At 46.5% G+C, this 18,796-nt stretch overlaps 3 protein-coding genes and 2 pseudogenes across 7 annotated transcripts in view; 2 read left to right on the top strand and 3 right to left on the bottom strand.

Annotated features, from left to right (window-relative positions):
* The window catches only part of LOC146475179 (uncharacterized), a 453,604-nt gene that overhangs the window by 26,988 nt on the left and 407,820 nt on the right, over window positions 1-18,796 (top strand). The window lies entirely within an intron of this gene.
* On the top strand, window positions 346-5,512 carry LOC146475203 (uncharacterized; annotated as a pseudogene).
* LOC146475202 (uncharacterized) lies at window positions 8,465-10,218 on the bottom strand (annotated as a pseudogene).
* Window positions 13,206-13,868, bottom strand: LOC146475201 (uncharacterized). Its single transcript, XM_085116242.1, has one exon. It carries the CDS (start codon window positions 13,866-13,868, stop codon window positions 13,206-13,208), a length of 663 nt encoding a protein of 220 aa, XP_084972368.1.
* On the bottom strand, window positions 15,430-15,957 carry LOC146475200 (uncharacterized). The gene has a single exon (XM_085116241.1). The coding sequence runs from the start codon at window positions 15,955-15,957 to the stop codon at window positions 15,430-15,432; it is 528 nt and encodes a 175-aa protein (XP_084972367.1).

Genomic DNA, 18,796 nt, shown 5'->3' with positions numbered 1-18,796 from the left:
TACAAAATACACATGTATGGTAATTTGATTTTTCCCTTTTGATGAGAAAATTTTTCCAAAATTATTCATTTCGATAATAAAAGCACTAGTGGAAGAGATTTTATGTATTCTTCTGACAGCCTTGTTCAAAAAACAATTGTTTTAACAAGGTACTAGTGAGCAGCACACAGCAACGAAATCTTGTTGACTTAAGGTTTATTCTCTGACCGGTTTCGTCTGATAACTTCAGCAGGGAGTATGGAGCAAGATTACATGGGGAACTTATTTATACATAACTTTTACAATACAAATCACGTTCCTGTAAGGGTGTGAACAACAAAACACCCGCAAGAAATACGTGCAGCGCCACTACATTATTTACATTGTACCCAGCGGTTGTCAGCACTGCGCACGCGTGTCTGTACGTTGTCTGTTCCATGTGCTCGCCATTGATCCGAGTTGTCGTATAATAAACCTTCGAGTTAACGCAGTGTTTCCTCCTTATTGGCGTGGTGGCAGCGCTTAACCCACGCCTCGAATTCCCTAAAACTAGTGTGGACTTCGGATCCTGCGACATCTACTCCATAACAAGGTGACAAATTCGTTTTTTCGGGTGAGCGATTTGTGAACTTTCCAACATGGCCGCCTCGCCTCGAGCACCCAAACAGTGGCAGCTAACAAAGATCGAGACGATTACTTCGTACGAACGTTGGCGGCAGAACTTGATCTATGTTCTTTCTCTCGACAAGAACTTTGTTCCCTTCCTCGATCAATCCACGTAGGGGCCTAACCGACGGTGGCACTGCGGTTCCTGAAGCTCAGCGACCCACGGCCGCCCAAAAGAACGCCTATCTGGACCTACTACTCGGCCAAATAGCCAACTTCTGTCCTGTAATCTCTAAGAATTCTTTCCTTAAATACTCAACTTCCCTGAACGACATTTGGCAGAAAATCCGTCAACATTAAGGTTTCCAGTCCACCGGAGCGCACTTTCTTGACTTGGCTAGTATACACCTACAGCCAGATGAGAGACCCGAGCACCTGTTTCAGCGTCTTATGGCTTCTCTGAGGATAACCTCCTTTCTGTTCATGGCGGCTTAACACACCATGGAAACCAGGTAACTGCCGATGAAGACCTCTCCCCCACACTAGAGAACACTGTTGTTGTCCTCTGGCTCCAGTTGATACATCCAGGCGTACCTCTCTTAGTGACCAAAATTACGGTTCTGAATTACGCAATAAGACCCTGGCTTCCCTCAAACCTGAGATCTCTCAAGCTCTTGGATCTCTCCTTGATGAGTTACGTAGCATTGAAGATACCAAAGCCATGCGTATTGGCAGTACCACACCACGGCGCCCCCCTAATAGTTGTCAGGGCCAACCTCGACGACGCCCCTTCTTGTCCTGCATCCTCTGCAGAAACAGCCGGTCGCCCACATAACACTCACAACCCGATGGATTGTCGTTACTTGCCTGACCGTGACCGTCGACCATGGGCTCGGTCACGCATGGTGATGGATGACCCTGACGACCTCGGTGCTGAGGAGTACGAGCCCTTGGATGAGAGCAGTAACCTTGCAGTCCCACCAGCGCAGGGTGAAGAGCCAGCAGCCCGTCGTGTGAGCATAGTCCAATCACCTGTCCTTAACATCTTTTATCACGAACAGCCAGTGCAGCTGACCCTGGACACCGGTGCAACGTCCAACATGGTCCGCGCCTCCTCTGTCAAGCTGTATGGTTTCCCCATAACCCCGGCCTCCCAAATGGCTTGTCAGGCTGATGGAGTTACCCCAATGGATGTCATTGGCGAGGTCCGCTGCTCCCTTACCCGTGGACAGTGGACATTTGAATTAGATGCCCTTGTCGTTCGTCAGCTAGACGTCGATATCCTGGCCGGCAACCCCCTCTTGGTCCGCAACGACATTGGTGTTCGCCCTGCCAAACGTCAGATTGAGATAGGTGGAGCCAGAATTATCAGCTACAGCTCACCCTCCAGGCATACACGTCAACCCAATGTGCGGCGTACACAATCCTTCCTGCTACACAACCCAATCCGCACAGTTGTTTTGCCAGGGGAGTATGTCCACTTCAGTACCCCTTCTGACGCTGACTCCGACACCTTGTGGGCCCTTGAGCCCCGGCTAGACTGTGCTTCTAACATGCCACGTAAACCAGGAGATGCGTGGCCTCCTCCCCAGCAAATCCAATCCGTAGATCATGCCCTAAGGGTCTCCAACATGACAGACTCCCTCATTTTTCTGAAGAGCGGTGAGCAGTTATGCCAGGTTCGACACATTCTACCCATCGAAGCCTCCACCTCCACTTCTCCTCCCATGACATGCAGTGCTGTCTCTCCTCCTCCAACCACCTGCAAGCCCTATTCACCCTGTGGGATCGTTGATCTTGATGGGTGCCTCGATCAGCACACTCGTGACAAATTCATACCTCTCAACCCTTAGTTTTATGATGTGTTCAACCCCTCCATCTCTAAATACAATGGTGCAAGCGGCAAAATTGAGGCTGTTGTCAACATTGGCCCCGCCCTTCCTCCTCAGCGCAAAGGCCGGTTCCCACAGTGCAACAGAAACACCCTTGAGGAATTACGCCAAGTTTGATGAGCTAGAAGCTGCCGGCGTCTTTGCCAAACCTGAGCAAGTCAACGTCCATGTGGAGTACCTGAACAGTTCGTTTTTTCTAAAGAAGCCCAACGGCGGTAGCAGGCTTGTGACATCCTCCGGAGAAGTTGCACAGTACACTAAGCCTCAACCCCCCTTAATGCCAAATGTTGACAGTGTGCTGCGTGAAATAGGGAAGTGGAAGTTCATGGTTATCACTGATTTGCTGAAGTCTTTCTATCAGATTCGCCTGGCCAATTCATCTAAGAAATACTGTGGTGTTTCGCCACCATTTAAAGGCATCCGCGTTTACACTCGTTCTGTCATGGGAATGCCCGGGTCCGAAACTTGTCTTGAAGAACTGATGTCCCGAGTTCTGGGAGACCTCATCCAAGAGGGCCGTGTTGCCAAAATCGCTGACGACCTCTATGTTGGGGGAAACAGCCCCATTGAAGTCCTTGACAATTTGAGGAGAGTTCTTGCCCTACTCCATAAAAACAAGCTTCGCTTATCCGCAACCAAAACTTTCATCTGCCCAAGAAAGACCATCGTACTGGGATGGGTGTGGTCTAATGGCACCCTGCAAGCTAGCTCCCACAAATTGGCTGCACTATCCTCGGTGGAGCCTCCCTCAACAGTGCAAGGCCTCCGCTCCTTTGTCGGTGCCTACAAAGTTCTAAGCCGTGTGCTTCCAAGATTTGCGGAGTTGCTTGATCCCTTGGACCAAGCCACTGCAGGGAAAGAATCCAGAGAAAAAATTGTGTGGTGCGACGAATTGCTGCTGACCTTAAAAACCACCCAACGTGCATTGGAAAACCACCGGACCATCACAATTCCCCAGCCCCAAGATGCCCTGTGGATAGTGACCGACGGCTCTGTCAAGAATAGAGGCATCGCCTTCACACTATATGTACATTGAAATGGGTCGCTGCTCTTAGCTGGATTCTTCAGTGCCAAGCTTCGCAAGCATCAAGTGACTTGGTTGCCTTGCGAGATTGAAGCCTTGGCTATTGGTGCGGCAATTAAACATTTCGCCTCCTATATCATTCAATCCCCACACACAACAGAGTTACTCACCGATAGCAGACCTTGTGTTCAGGATTACTAAAAGCTCAAGAGAGGAGAATTCTCAACCAGTTCAAGAGTCACCACCTTCCTGTCAACAGTCAGCCGCTATTCTGTCTACATACGTCATATCGCCGGAGTTGAGAACCTACCTTCTGATTATGCAAGCCAAAACCCAAAGGAATGTTTGGACTCTAGTTGCCAAATTTGCAAATTCATCATCGAACTTGAAGATTCTGTTGTTCGCTGCCTCTCTGTTAATGATGTTCTTCACGGCTCTGTCAAGATGCCCTTCAACTACTCGTGCTGCCTTGCAGGCTACCCAGCTGGAGTGCCCTCACCTCTGGAGAACACACTCTCACCTTTGCCAAGGTACCCGTCCCTCTAAGAAAGCCACCAGAACTATTGATGTAAAACGCTACCTTAAGGATGTCGTAATCACTGCTGACGGTCTCCTCGTTGTGCGAGACCATCAACCCTTCCAACCCCCTCGTGAACGCCTGGTTGTTCCTCGCTCTGTCTTAGACGGCCTTTTAACAGCTCTTCACATCCGGTTTAGTCACCCGTCAAAGTACCAAATGAAGCGTCTCTTCAGCCGATACTTCTTCGCTCTGGACGTTGACAAAGCCATCGACCTTGTATCTTCCTCCTGTCACACCTGTGAATCAGTGAAATCAATCCCTAAACAATTCCAGCCCCAGTCAAGCGTGGAAGCACCTAGCTCCATTGGCATTTCATTCGCTGCTGATGTTTCCCGACGCCACCGACCATTAATCCTCGTAGTAAGAGAGACTGTCTCTTCGCACACTTTAACCGCCCTTATCCAGAGTGAGAAACATGAGGATCTCCGCAACGCCCTCATTGTCTTATGTTCTCAGCTGCGTTCCTTACACGATGGCGGGCCACAGTCCGTGTTGATCCTGCCCCTTGTTTTTGTGCACTTGCCACCGACCCAATCCTCCATTGCCATGGCATTACCTTGGAGATCGGCAGGGTCAAGAATCCAAACAAGAATCCTGTCGCGGAACGCGCCATTGAGGAGCTTGGTTTAGAGCTCCTAAACCTGTCCCCTGAGGGACGACCTGTGTCTGTCGTCACTCTGGCGCTCGCTACAGCAAATACAAACTCCTGCATCCGGCGTGATGGCCTTTCAGCGCGGGAGGTCTGGAATCAGCGCGACCAGCTAACTGGTGAACAGCTACCTATAGTTGACAGACAACTCATCATTAGTCAGAATTACTCCTGCCAGAAGAGTCACACACCCAGTGCAAAGTCTAAGGTTCGTTGCCGTACCAAGCTACCCACAGCCGCCGTCTCTGTCGGCGACTCAGACTTCTTGAAAGGTGATAGAGACAAATTGAAAGCCCGTGAGAAGTACCTTGTGGTCAACATTCGCGAGGACTTTTTTTGTGAGTTCCGGAAGTTCACCACCTCCCAGTTTCGCAGCAAACGCAATGTGGTGCCCATGTCTGAATGTTAAACAGTGGCCCCGACAGTTTTGGCTCAGTCTCCGCAGGGCCCCCTTCGTGGCCTTCACAAAGCCTCCCCATTTGACTCTGAAGATGACGCCGACCCTGTTATTCTACCACCAAGACACTCCACTGTCCCTGCAGCTTTTCTAGTGGCTACTCAGCCTCCCGCCTATGGACAACCCACGGTTCCGCAACCTGCGCTTGATGTTGTCCCTACAGTACCTGCAGCCATTGTTCCACCACCCTGCACCTCAGCCTCTTCTCCAGACTGCTTGGTTCTTTCAGGTTCTCCACCCGAGTCGGCTGCTGTCGTTCCTCCTCCTCCTGGCCGCCAACGACGCGTCCCTTTTTTGGCAAAATCAGGACTGGGACTTAAACTAGCGTGTTAGGCCTTTGCGTTCTTCCTGGTAGCAGTATTCCGCGTCCTTTCACCTTACATTAGTAATTTTCTACTACTCGCTGCACTTAGAAGGACAAAACTCAGGGACCAGAGACTGCACCCGTTGTGCTTGTATCAGTTTAGTTTCAGGCCCGCTTTCGGCGTTGTTGTTCCATGAGGGGACGCAGATTAGATCTACTGTAGGTTCGACTTCACGCAGAGATTTAATCTTGGTGGTTCCTTGAGGCGTCGGCAATCTCATTCAATATGTCATAGAAAGAACGGTTCATGTTATTCTCACTTCTTTCTTTGCGATCTGGACAGTGTTTTTGAATATCGTAACTCGATACAAAATTACCGCATTACTCCTCATATAAGAAGATGGCGAGGATAAATTCCAATTAAATAAGTCTGTGGCATGCCGGTGCTTATGTACGTACCGTCTAATGAGAGGTACCATGCAATTGTTGATCATGCAGATCAAAAGTATATATACCTTTGATTTATATAAAGGGACGCGTCGGCAAAATACCAAGATCGTATGACGCTTTGTTTGGCCACGTACTTTCTTTTGTAATGAATCAACAAGATCGATTTTCGCGAATTTCGCTGAAATTGCACGGTGAAAAAAATATTAGCCTGAATTTTGTCAGATGTGACTCCTCTGCGTCCTGTGCACAAAGCTCGGAAACTTATTGCCATCCTTTAGACCGGCCTTTAGATCTACTAGTTGTACATTCACTTTCGGAATTAAACATTCCCAGCTTATCTTCCTATTGTTTTGCGATAAGCCGCTATCTATTCGAATTTGGATAATAAGTATCGCTGTGTGGAAACGCGGGCACATATATAAGCATCTTGAAACGCGATCGCGGAATTATATTACGGTTCTGTTTAGCGGGAACGGGAGGAAAGCGCGCCCTTCCGAAATTGTGATCGATCATGCCACGAAAGTCGCGTGGAAGTTCATTAGAGGAAAAAAAGGAAGATGCGCAAAGCAAGGAATAAAAGGAAGTAATTGCTAAGGGCCGCTAATGAAAGGGAGGCCAGACAGATGCAAAAAGTTCTGCTAAGGAATTGGCGCGTGTTAATTATGCGAAATGGTAGCCATTGAAACAAAGGAAATACAAGGGACAGAACCAAGGTAAAGCTCGCTTAGCCAAGAAGACGTAAGTTATCACAGAAGAGCATTTGTCTAGACAATCACAATTTTGAATATTCAAGCTTAACATAAACCTGACTAATATGATCTTGCATTGTACATCATCCGGGTTATTGTTCCGGGGGTAGCCATCATAACATTTATAGTCAGGAGAGCGACCCTCAATATTTCACTCCTGAACTTACGATGAAATGGAACAATCCATTTTCGCTTTCAGAACAGGGGGCACGGCAAATTTACTTTTTGCTCGAAATGTCCAAATTGTAAACTTATTTTCACACCAGACAAAAAACCATTATGTGGGGATTATATAGAGCACTTTAATTTATCAGTAAGGTCAGTATTTTACAAACAAGCAATAAAAAACTCGAAACTATACAGCTGGTGAAGAAATGAAGGAAGTGACTATAAAGCAAACTCGTAAAAATAATTAAATAAAAAAATGCACAGCCAGTGTCATGGTTGATGTCGGTGTCATGAACTCATGTAACATAAAATAAATAACGCTAATACAGCAGCTCAGCGCTTTATTATTTCTATCCATCAGAATGGCGGGTGACACACCTCATACGGTCTGATGTGACATAAAAAAAACGCTAATACAGCAACTCAGCCTTTAATTTTTTATCCATCAGAACGGCGGGTGACCCACCTCATACGGTCTGATGTAACATAAAAAAAAACGCTAATACAGCAACTCAGCTTTAATTTTTTATCCATCACAACGGCGGGTGACCCACCTCATACGGTCTGATGTAACATAAAAAACGCTAACACAGAAACTCAGCCTCTAATTTTTTATCCATCAGATTGGCGGGTGACCCACTTCACACGGTCTGATGTAACATAAAAAAAACGCTAATGCAGCAAACGGCGTTTTTGGAATGAGGATAGGAGGTCGTTTATCCGGGTGAGTTTGTCCTGGGGCAGGCGGGCCTCCATGCGTACGCTGTCTCGGACAATTCCCATGAATTCAATTACCTGGGAGGGTCCTATGGTTTTAGACGCCACCACAGGGGCCTTAAGTGACATGAAAACCCGTAGTAGGGTACTAAAGCTAGAAAGGCAGGACAGTTTTGACTGTTCCGCAATAAAAAAGTCATCTAGGATATGAATAACATGCTGGAGACCATAGTTGTTTTTGAGTATCCATTCAAGCCCGTCGGAAAGTTGATTAAAGAGGAATGGCGCACTGCAGAGACCAAAGGGAAGGAACATATCGACGTAGTACTGGGATTGCCAGAAGATACCCAGCAAGCTCCAGTCGTTTGGATGAATTGGTATCAAGCGAAAAGCCGATTTGAGGTCGGTCTTGGCCATGAAGGCACCCCTCCCCAGGGACTGAAGGATACTGATGGCGTCGTCGACCCGGACATAACTCAGGGAAAAGGGATCCTTCGGAATATAGTCGTTAATGCTGGTCCCTTGAAGATGGGAGAGGTAGTAGATTGTGCGCCATTCATTTGAGTGCTTTTTGGGGACCACACCCACAGGGTGGCATTGAAAGTTAGGCAGGGGCGGTGAGGGGTAGGGGCCCATAACCCTGCCAAGGGTAACCTCTTTACGCAAATTCGAGGTAACTACATCAGGGTGCTGGGCAGCAGAGATTAGATTAGGGGAAACCCGGTGTGCACGAGGGCCAGAATAACCAATGTGTGCGCCTTCCCTAAGCATGCTAAGTAGATTAGAAACAAAAGTTTTATCAGGGTGATTAGCTAAGTCTAACTCTAAGCGGTAAATGTCAATGGGTGAGGATACTTGTGGCGTCACATGGCCCCGTAGCTGCTCTACTTTACTTTTTTCCACGCTCACTGGATGAAGAGGATTTGGAGGCACCGGGGCTAGTGGACGACTGCTGTTGACAGGCTGGGGCAGCGTGGCTACTGGAATAGCAGCGGCGACACACGTGCGGGTAGTTGCAGTTGCGGCGGCGACAGCCGGAGGACTTGTTAAAGTCAAAGCAGACACTCAGGGTTCGGTGAGGTTTTCTGTTGGGGTCAGCAGAAGGACAGTCATCTTGAATGTGGTATGGACTCGAGCAAACACTGCAATGGGGTTTGGCAAGTCCACAGTTCTAGGTCTACCTTGTCCCAGCTAGTGGTCAAATCATAGGCCGCGCGGCGACAGAACTGTTGGTCGTATGAAAGCCACGCCATACCTTTAAATTTAGTCACGGCCCGACTAATAATTTGCTGGTACTTTATGAGTTCAAGGGCTCTTCGCGGGTAGGCTGTCACAAGCACTAGCATGTAGGTCGTGAAGGCATCAAGCCATTTCTGGAAAGTATCTATGACGGGTTTCCGCTTCCGAACCATTGTTACCGGGGAGCTCAGGGAGCCTAGGGCCGAGTCGTCTAACCGTAACTGAAGCTCGGGGGTCTGGGACTGATATAAATTGTCCGGCAACAACAACGCAAGATCAATGTACTCACCTCGGAGTATTTTGTCCTCCAAATGGCGGTCCACTGGCCTTGTCAGGCCCAAAGGCGAAGCCATGCCAGGAGCACGGGAACGTTGGTCGAGTGGAGGCGAAACGTGGCCATTTTCAGGCGCGCGGAAGGCCACCAAAGCGTTGCTCACGGACTCAGTGACGATCACTTCGATGGTGGTTCGCTGTGCCGGACTGAAGGACTGTTGTGCAGGAGTAACCGGTTCTTCTGGGTCGTCCTGCCCGAACATATCTTCAATCGAACAGGATGAGACGTTTTCCGATAGGGCGCTGTCTCCTTGTTCTGGGACGTGTTCAGGAGTCTCTACGCTCGGTTCTGGACGGACGGGAATTTGCCCGGCGCTCCGGCGATTTGCAGCAAGGCGAGGCGCTCTTCGCTGGCGAGATTTTCCTGCCGTTCCCCGCGCTGTTAGATTTCGAGTACGGACAGAGCCAGTGGTCCCCGACAGGGCTGTCTTGATACGGGCGAGGAGCTGCCCTTTGGAGCCAGATATTGGGAGGTTCGTGGCTTGAAGGCGAAGCTGCAGGACCTCGCTTGAAAGGACTGAAAGATCTTCGCGTTGGGCGGATGAGCGATTGGTGGTCGAAGCAACGCGAGGAAGAACCATGGTAAAAAACGTTTGACAAATTGACAGCAAATAGTGAGTACACTGCACAACAGAACTGCAAATTGAACCCTGAACAGTTTGTTTGGGCTTTTATAGCTAGACAGTGTCTGCTTACTTAGCCAGTAGTTTAAGTTGTAATATACAGCAGCTTGGCTTTACACGTGTACTTAACAAGTTATGAATGAGGCCTTAATACTTTTGGCCAATGCAAATAAATGTTAGAATAAGCTAAGGACAAGAAAGCCATAATGTTGTGAGCTAAGCTACCACCAAACTATTGATTTTGCTGACCTTGGAAGCATGACTACACAGTAGCTCCATTGAAAACAACCCGCCATGAATGGCTCACTGAGAACGAGTAACGCACGCGAGTCACGTTCCATTAACAATATTTTACTGATCTGTCCGTAAAATCTAATTTTGGTTGACATTATCAATAAACAGACTTCAAAACACCTCATGGTCATGATCTTAGTACGTGATCTTGTCCTAACATCGCTACGTCATAATATCTTGTTTCGGGCTTATCATGTTCCCGGTGTTGAAAATTCCCGGGCAGACTAAATTTCTCGTTTACAGATTGTATAGATTTCAGGAAAGCTTTCCCAGATGCCGACCCAGAGCCAACTGATGTGCCCAAGACCCTTCTCCCGCAGAAGTGGTCGATACGTTAAAAGAATTACTACATTCCTCATTGTTGGAGCAGTCTCGCAAACAATACTCACGTGCTTGGGTTGTCTTTACTGAATTCTATACCCGCTATTAGAGTGCCAATTTACATTTGCCTGTTTCGACCGCGTGTATCGCATTATTCATTTCCTTTTTATGTGCCAGGGGCCTAGCTCCTGCTACCATAAACCCGTGCCTATCAGCAATAGCATATGTACATAAGATCAAAGGCCTCTACGACCCGACCAAAGCATTTTTAGTTGAAAAGCTTCTTGTGGCCTTAGGCCGCTGCGGTCAAGCAGATGTTCGTATGCCCATTTTGCGTCCATTATTGTACGCCTTAGTTACACCTTTGCAGCATACCAGTCCATCTGCCTATCGTAGATCTCTGTTCGGGGCAATGTTCATGACAGCATTTTACGGTTTCTTCAGAATAGGTGAATTATCTTGCAAAAGTAAAAGCAAGTTGACACCATTGTGCAATTTGATCAAGTGCCCTTTTTGAAACAATCTTATTGAGTGCCGGCTGTCAAGATTGTGATCTCTAAGTTTAAACACAACACGAATAATCGGCCGTTTGTCATAACCATAGAAAGCGAATCTTCAGAAACATTTTGCCCCGTGCAGACCTTACTCGACTACCATAAACTTAGGGGTTTCCATAAGGGCCCCTTGTTCACGTGTGCAGCTGGTGGGGCAATCTCGACAAAAAATTTTAACATTGAGCTCCGTCGTGCTTTGAAATTTTGCGGCCTTGATTGTTCTCGCTACAAGAGCCATAGCTTTCGCATTGGTGCAGTGTGCCGTGCGTCTGAGAAAGGTTTTTCGGATTCGCAAATACGTGCCCTAGGTAGATGGCATTCGGACGCTTTTAGAACTTACATTCGTCCGCCCTCAGTCAAAGCTAACTTATTGTTTTTTTTACGTTTACAAGACACTGGTCAAGCCGTGATTAAATCTCCGTTGTATAGGTCAATCACGAGCTGTTATACAGTCAGATGCTTTTCAATACGGCTATTTAAACATCCGTTATGGGCGCAGTATATTTTGTCTTCATCTTCTCGTTAGCATTAACGGGCCACGGTGGATTCTCTGATGCGTGGGTCAGTCAGGGGCTGCCATACTGAGAGGGTTTTTCACTGTGGACTCTTTTCGCTATCACTTTCTGTGTACTTTCCCAATCTGTTCCCATGTACTACTTTATCAATGTGTTATCTGTCACACATCGGAGCTACGGTCCTGGCAAGGATTGATATGTTATTTAACCTCCGTTTTCAATGTCAGTGCAGTTGGCGTTCGGTACATGACTAGGTCAGACAAGGGCTGCTGGTCACGACCGTACCTTACAGGTCTTTCTTATATCCTCGTTGTTTTCAGCTCTAATATTCCTCGGGGTTCTTAGTTCCGGATCTTGGTGGGGAGGTCACACGCTGTGTGCCTTGTGGTGCTTATTTCTTCCCCACCTTTGGCGAAGAGACATTTAATTACTTATTTTTTTCCATGTCACGTCACGCTTTGATTGGTTTGTTAAGCGTGGTGTGATCTTTTACTGTTATTTTAATAAATACGTCACAATAGTGGCCCATTTTATCCAACCATATGAGTACATTGTCTCTTCGTAAAACTAGTGCGACCCGGAGCCAATTACCCCTCGACTACCTAAGTTTGTGAGATTACTAAATCCCCAATGTATAATTTTCGGAAAGGTATCGTTATGTAAAAACAAAAATCATGTCCCAAACATAATTACATTTTTGCATCGGGATACCTGTTGTTATCAAGCACTGGCTGCGTGAACTGGGTACTAGGAACACGTGATCGAGGATTTCTTTATAGTATTTTGCGCAAATAGGAGCGCCCCTTTTTAGCTCTACACCATCGTGTGGCAAGCTATCTGTTCAAATTTTCCGACCTACCTCCCCCTTCGCCAGCCAGTGTTTAGTTCTCTCTCGCAAGGCGCTCATTTCTTCCCCACCTTTTCCGAAGAGACATTTAATTACTTAATTTTTTCCATGTCACATCACGGTCTGATTAGTTTTTTAAGCGTGGCGTGACTTTTTACTGTTATATTAATAAATACGTCACAATAGTGGCCAATTTTATCCAACTGTCGTCGCAAACGCGTTAACTCGTACACAAACCAAATATTTAATAACCAAAGCAAGTACGAAAGGTAAGGTAACTGAAAAATAACAAAATAACAGACGTAAATAAATTAACAATGAAAATGACAATGACAATGCGAATAGAAAACGACAAGCGAAATAAGCGACGATTACTTACAGACGAATGTGACGACAAGAAAAACACTCAGAACTTGGAACTTGACTTAAAGGCTAGACTTAAAACGAAACTGAACTTAACTAGAACTAGAACGACTTACGCAATATGAGCAGAAAACAACAAAACTAACAAGTAACCTGTATATATAGCATTATGCAAAATAAAACTAGCGAGTACGAAAACAGCCTAAGAAAACAAAGAAGGCTTATGAACGGGAAACCAAGTACAAAGGGCAACGGAGTGAAAAAACTAATAAACGAGGAACAAAAGACAAGAACGCTAATGACCTATAGAAATACGTAACGCCGACATACAAAACAACAAAAATCTAAATTTTTGCGCCTACATTCCGGCCCCTAAATGGAACGGCGGAAACTTTGCGTTTCATATATGTGAAACATTATAAGGCGCATGGAACTAATAGCTAAACTAACACTTAAGAATTAAATGTCTCTTTAAATCTCTAAGACTGGGAAAAAATGTCATATACGCGGTAAATTAGGAAAAGACTTGACTTCTATTAAATTAAAGTGTTTCTTTTGAATGTTCACAAGATTCCAAAAGGCATAGCTTGGACACGGGTCGAAGTAAAGTTGAATTCTTCGTCCGAACTTTCACACGACAGACCAACTGTTGCTTGTCGGGAAAAACTTCTGTGATACGACCAATCGGCCACATATTCCTGGGTGTAGATTCATCAACGACGATAACGATATCCCCAATTGCAAAATTTCTCTCAGCTTTGAACCATTTCTGTCGTTGTTGTAGCAGAGGCAGATATTCTTTTTTCCAACGTTTCCAAAAAACGTCCGCCAAATATTGTACCTGTCGCCATCTTCTTCTTGATAGGGTGTCTTTTTTCTCAAAAATACCAGGAGGAAGAGGCGTGTCTTGACGAAGAAGAAGCAAATGATTTGGTGTAAGAGGTTCCAAATCTCTTGGATCATTTGAGACTGTCGTTAAAGGTCTTCCATTGATGATACTTTCTGCTTCACACATCAAGGTCTGGAGGGTTTCATCATCGAGGTTCTGTTCCTTCACTAAGCCACCAACAATCTTTCGGGTCGATCTTATTAGCCTTTCCCACACGCCACCATGATGAGAGGCCGATGGCGGATTGAAGATCCACGTAATTCCTTTCTGGAGAAGACTTTGGTGGATCACAGTCTGGTTCCAGCTTTCGATCATAACACGGAGCTCCTTTTCGCCTCCAACGAAGTTTGTACTATTGTCAGAGCAAATTTCTTTCACTTGACGTCTTCGCGCGATAAAACGCCTCAGAGCGAGAATAAAAGAATCAGTGTCCAATGAGTGGGATATTTCCAAGTGAACAACTCGTAGTGCTAAGCAGGTGAAAATCACTCCATAGCGCTTCACTTGGCTCCTCTTTTGGCGTACAGGAAACGGGCCAAAATAGTCTACTCCTACGCAAGTGAAGGGAGGCTAGGCCGAGGTGACTCTTGCAGGTGGTAGATCTGCCATCTTTTGTTCGCCAGAAGAGGCATGACGCCTTTTTCAACCAAAGCAGGAGGATAGTACGCTTCTAACAACGGAATTTGCGCGGATTAACCAGAACTTTTCACGCAATAGGGCTAAGACGTATTCTCTTCCGGAATGACCACTTTTCTCATGAAAATGGAAAACAAGGAGACGAGCGAGATGAGAATCCCTCGGGATAATGATCTGATGCTTCCAATCCTCAGACAGGGTGGCTATCCTCAGTCGTCCGCCAACACGGAGGAGGCCCTGGATCATTATTGGATCTAACTTAACGAGCGCACTTAATTTCTTGACCGACTTTCCTTTCTTTAAGGCTGCTATTTCTTCAGCAAAAGCGATTTTCTGGTTAAACTTGATGATCTCTTGTTCTGCAATCTCCAACTCTGGAAGTGTGAGCGATTCGCACGTGGACTTTCCAGGAAAACCATAGGGGTCTTGTCTGGCTTCTCCTTTTCTCTAAAGGAATCTTCTTTGGCAGCGAAGACATAGAGCGATAAACTGTAGCAGTCTAAACCAAGACGAGAACCGCTCAACGATAAAAGCAAGGCTCGCGTAGGCTTCGCTGACTTGGACAGCAAAGGAAGACGACTCGCGTTTAACTTCGGGATCATCCTCTGACAATATCTTCAGTATTTCGGGGATGTGCCATCCAATCGGACTCCGGTCTTAAGAGGAAGACCGGCCCCTTTATCCAACGGTCATTCTGAACAAAAGGCTCTGCAGTGACTCCTCTTGGCGCGTCATCAGCAGGATTGGACTTGGTATCTATGTACCTCCACTGTAAAGGACTGGAATCTTCTCTGATAACGGAGACACGGTTGGCGACATAAGTATGGAAACGCTTCGATTTTTTTTCGATGTAGCGTATCACAGTCATGCTATCCGTCCAGAAAGTGATTGTGTCAATGGGCATTTCCAATTCTTTCTTCAACATTTTGTTCAAGGGAATCGATACTGTAGCAGCTGCTAACTCCAATCTGGGGATAGTCGTCTGTTTCAGAGGAGCGGGACGGGATTTCCCGATGAGAAAAGAACAATGAATTCGACCATTCGAATTGGTGAGGCGAAGATACGAAACCGCTCCATACGCAGACTGAGAGGCATCGCAAAAGTGATGAGTTTGGCTGCTAGTAATTCTTCCAAAGTCAGGGGGCTTGACATGTCTGTGGACTGAGAATTTGGAAAGCTTCGGTAACCCATGCAGCCAGGAACGCCATCGAGACGAGTAATCGTCAGGAATCTCATCGTCTCAAGCAAGGCCCTTTCTACACAAATCTTGGAGAAGTAGTTTGGCGGGTAAGATGAAAGGTACAGCCATTCCTAAAGGATCATATATCGAACTGACGATAGATAGTATTCCACGCCTTGTACATGGTCGCTCCTTAACGTTGACCTTGAAGCCAAACTTGTCGTTCTCTACGCACCATGATACGCCTAAGTCTCTCTCGGTGGGAAGAGCATCTTCGGCTAGGTCCAACTCTTTGACATCTTTGGCCCTGTCGTGAATTGGAATTGACTCTAAGACTTTCCGGTCGTTATTAACCAATTTCGTAAAACAGAAGCCTCCTCTCAACATAAGCTTTGGTAAGTCATCCACGTGCTTAATCTCTGCACTACTTGAAGGTAAAGATTTAAGGCAGTCGTCAACGTAGAAATTTCTCAAAACGGTATTGACAACATCGGAGGGAAATTCATGCTTGAGATCTTCAGCGTTCTTGCGAATTGCGAAGTTCGCACAACTAGGAGACGAGACAGCACCAAACAAATGTGCCGTCATTCTGTACTCTGTTAATTCTTAATTTAAGTCACCAGAGGGCTACCACAGGAAACGACGAAGATCGCGAGCAGCTACAGGGACGCGCACTTGATGAAACATAGATTGAATGTCTCCCATCACTGCAACTTGATCCTGGCGGAAACGAATCAGCACCCCCAGAAGGTTATTGGTTAAGTCTGGAACTTGGAAAAGCTCACTGTTTAGGGAAGTCTCACGGAACTGAGCAGAGCAATCAAAAACAACTCTTAATTTCTCCGGTTTCTTGTGATGATATACGCCATGGTGCGGTATATACCAAACCTTGCCGTCCGCTCTTCTGAGGTCAGCGAGGGGAACTTTCTCAGCGAAGCCTTCTTTAATCACTCCTTCAACAGAGGTAACATAGTCTTCTCGGAACTTTCCATTCCCCAAGAGCTTGCGTTTCAAATGAAGAATCGTGCGTTTTGCCTGAACTCTATTCTCCGGCATCTTCAGGGACGGATTCTTCAAGGGAAGCGAAATCTGATAATGACCATCTTCGCACTGCATGGCTGAATCTTTAACGACGTTCATGAATTTCAGATAATCTCTGGATAAGCCAACGTCGTCAGCAAAGTCAGCACAGGCAATACACATAGGATGAGCTTCCATGGCTTTCACAAAGAAACACGAGGGGACATTCTTCAACTTTCGTCCGGTAGGGCCGTTAATAACCCAGCCGAGGTCCACTCTTGTCGCGTACGGACCTCTATTAGCAGCAGGGATAACTTCTCTGGGCCGAAGGGCTTCAGGAACATTGGCGCCGATCAACAGGTCCACTTGGGAGTCTAATTCTGTAAGCTCGACGTATCCCCGTAAATGTGGCCACCGTTCAACGTCTTCTTATTTAGGGATTTCATCTTTTGAAACTGGCATAACTGGCCTGGCTAGCGTCTCATGCAGAGGAATGACAACGTTCTCATCTAGGTCAGAAATTTGCAAATCCTTAATAATAAAGCTGTCTACTTCTTCACTTCTTCCCATGGTTGTCAATTTGAGTTTCGTTTTCTTGCCACCTATTCCCAGACGTTCCAGAAGGCTGAACACGCAGAAGGTAAAATTGGAACCAATATCCAAGAGCACATACGTTACAATGGCACAAGGACTTCCTTTAACTTTAATCTTCACGGGGACAATAGGCAAGTCCGTTATGGACCCCTCCAAAGACGTTAGGCCACAGAAGTGCGGGGTACTTCTCTCCTCGGAGTTGCCTTGGCTTGTGCTATCCTGAGATCAAGTCTCACTTCTCCCAACAGGTGCATCACTAGGAGATTCTGGTTTGGACCGTGATTGTCTCTCTCCAAATTACTCTACGTGCATAACTGTGGCATGTGGTCCACCGCAGTGGTGACAAGGTTTCCTCTTTTGACATCCTCTGGATTGATGACCAACTCTTAAGCAAGCGAAGCATTGCCTCTTTTTCATAACGAAATCAAAACGATCTTGATTGGATGCCTTCGCGAAATCAGAACAATCAGACAGATGGTGGGAGGCAGGACAGAAGAGACAACCTTTGGCAGTTTCAGCTAAAGCAAACTTGCTACCGGTTGACGAAGATACGGGACGTACTTGACTGTCAGGATTCTTTTCAAAAATGGTAGCGAGACTTAGTTTCTTCGAACCAGGCTTGTCATTTCTGGGCTTTTACCTCTTCTCTTTGTTAACGGAGGCTTCCTTCTCCATGCAGGGTAACTTGCCGAATATGGGATTGCCTAAGGATCGCGACTTCTGCTCAACAAAATTTGAAATGTCTTCAATACAGATCTCTCGCTGATCCACATTCAGAATCCGGTCAGCGGTTTCGCGCCATTTAGCTTGCAATCTGGGTGGGAGTCTGTTGATGATCTTCCGCATGTTATCTGGACTTTCTATCTTGTTAGAGTAAACAATGGATCTGAGAGTGTTCGTACAGCTCGACAATAAGATAGAGAAACCTTCCAGTGATTCCGCATCTTCACCTTTAATGCGTGGACCATTAGTCACTTGGTCAAGGCAAGCCATTGCAATTTTATGCTTCTGGCCAAATCTTCTCTCTAGGAGTCCCTTAGCCTTCTCGTAACCTTCCTTTGGAACCATGTAGAGACAGCTGCGCACGATCTCTTGTGGTCTTCCAGATGTGTGCTGCTCAAGATAATATAGTCTACCAGAGTAATCGGGTTCCTTGGCCTCGATCACCGTTTCAAAGGCACGGATAAAAGTGCAGTATTCTAGAGGATTGCCATCAAAAACAGGGACATGTCTTCTGGGCAGCGTTTCCTGTTGTTTCACAAATTCTTCCATTACTGGGTTTTGTTGGACGAGAATCTGATAAGCTTGATCACTGAGACCAGATTTGCCGGAATCCTTGCTTGAACTACTTGAAACGCTTCTTTCATTGGGAATCTTTTCAGGTTTAGACTTTGCCCCTTCTTGTTTATCCTTGGAGACGAATACTGGGGGCGGAAAACAAGAGAGCGTTCGATTCTGCAAGCCGTCAGGAGGAAGAAACTTTGATTCTGCCTTGGCGTTTGCTCCCTCTCTGGCCACAGCTTTGGCGTATTCGGTCTCCAGCTTCAGCTCCTCCCTCTTTAACTCCAACTCGTGCTGTTGTCTTTTAAGATTCATCTCCGTCTCATGAAGTCGTTGACGCTGTTAAAGGCAAGGGCTTCGGCTTGAATTTCAGCGATTTTTGCCGCTTCTTCAGCTCGAGCAGAAGATATTGAACTTGCTTTAGATGCTGTACTGAGGATGGAACCACATGAACTCTTATGTTTATGTTGCTCGTTAGGGATAACTTGAGAAGCACTGTCATCTGGAGTTATGGCCATCTCATTCAGCTTCA

The sequence above is a fragment of the Pavona decussata genome, unplaced genomic scaffold, assembly GCF_977016875.1.
Source record: "Pavona decussata unplaced genomic scaffold, jaPavDecu1.1 SCAFFOLD_85, whole genome shotgun sequence".
NCBI classification, from domain to species: Eukaryota; Metazoa; Cnidaria; class Anthozoa; order Scleractinia; family Agariciidae; genus Pavona; species Pavona decussata.
The sequence above is the reverse complement of the archived record's forward strand: the minus strand, read 5'-3'. Positions and strand labels throughout refer to the sequence as shown.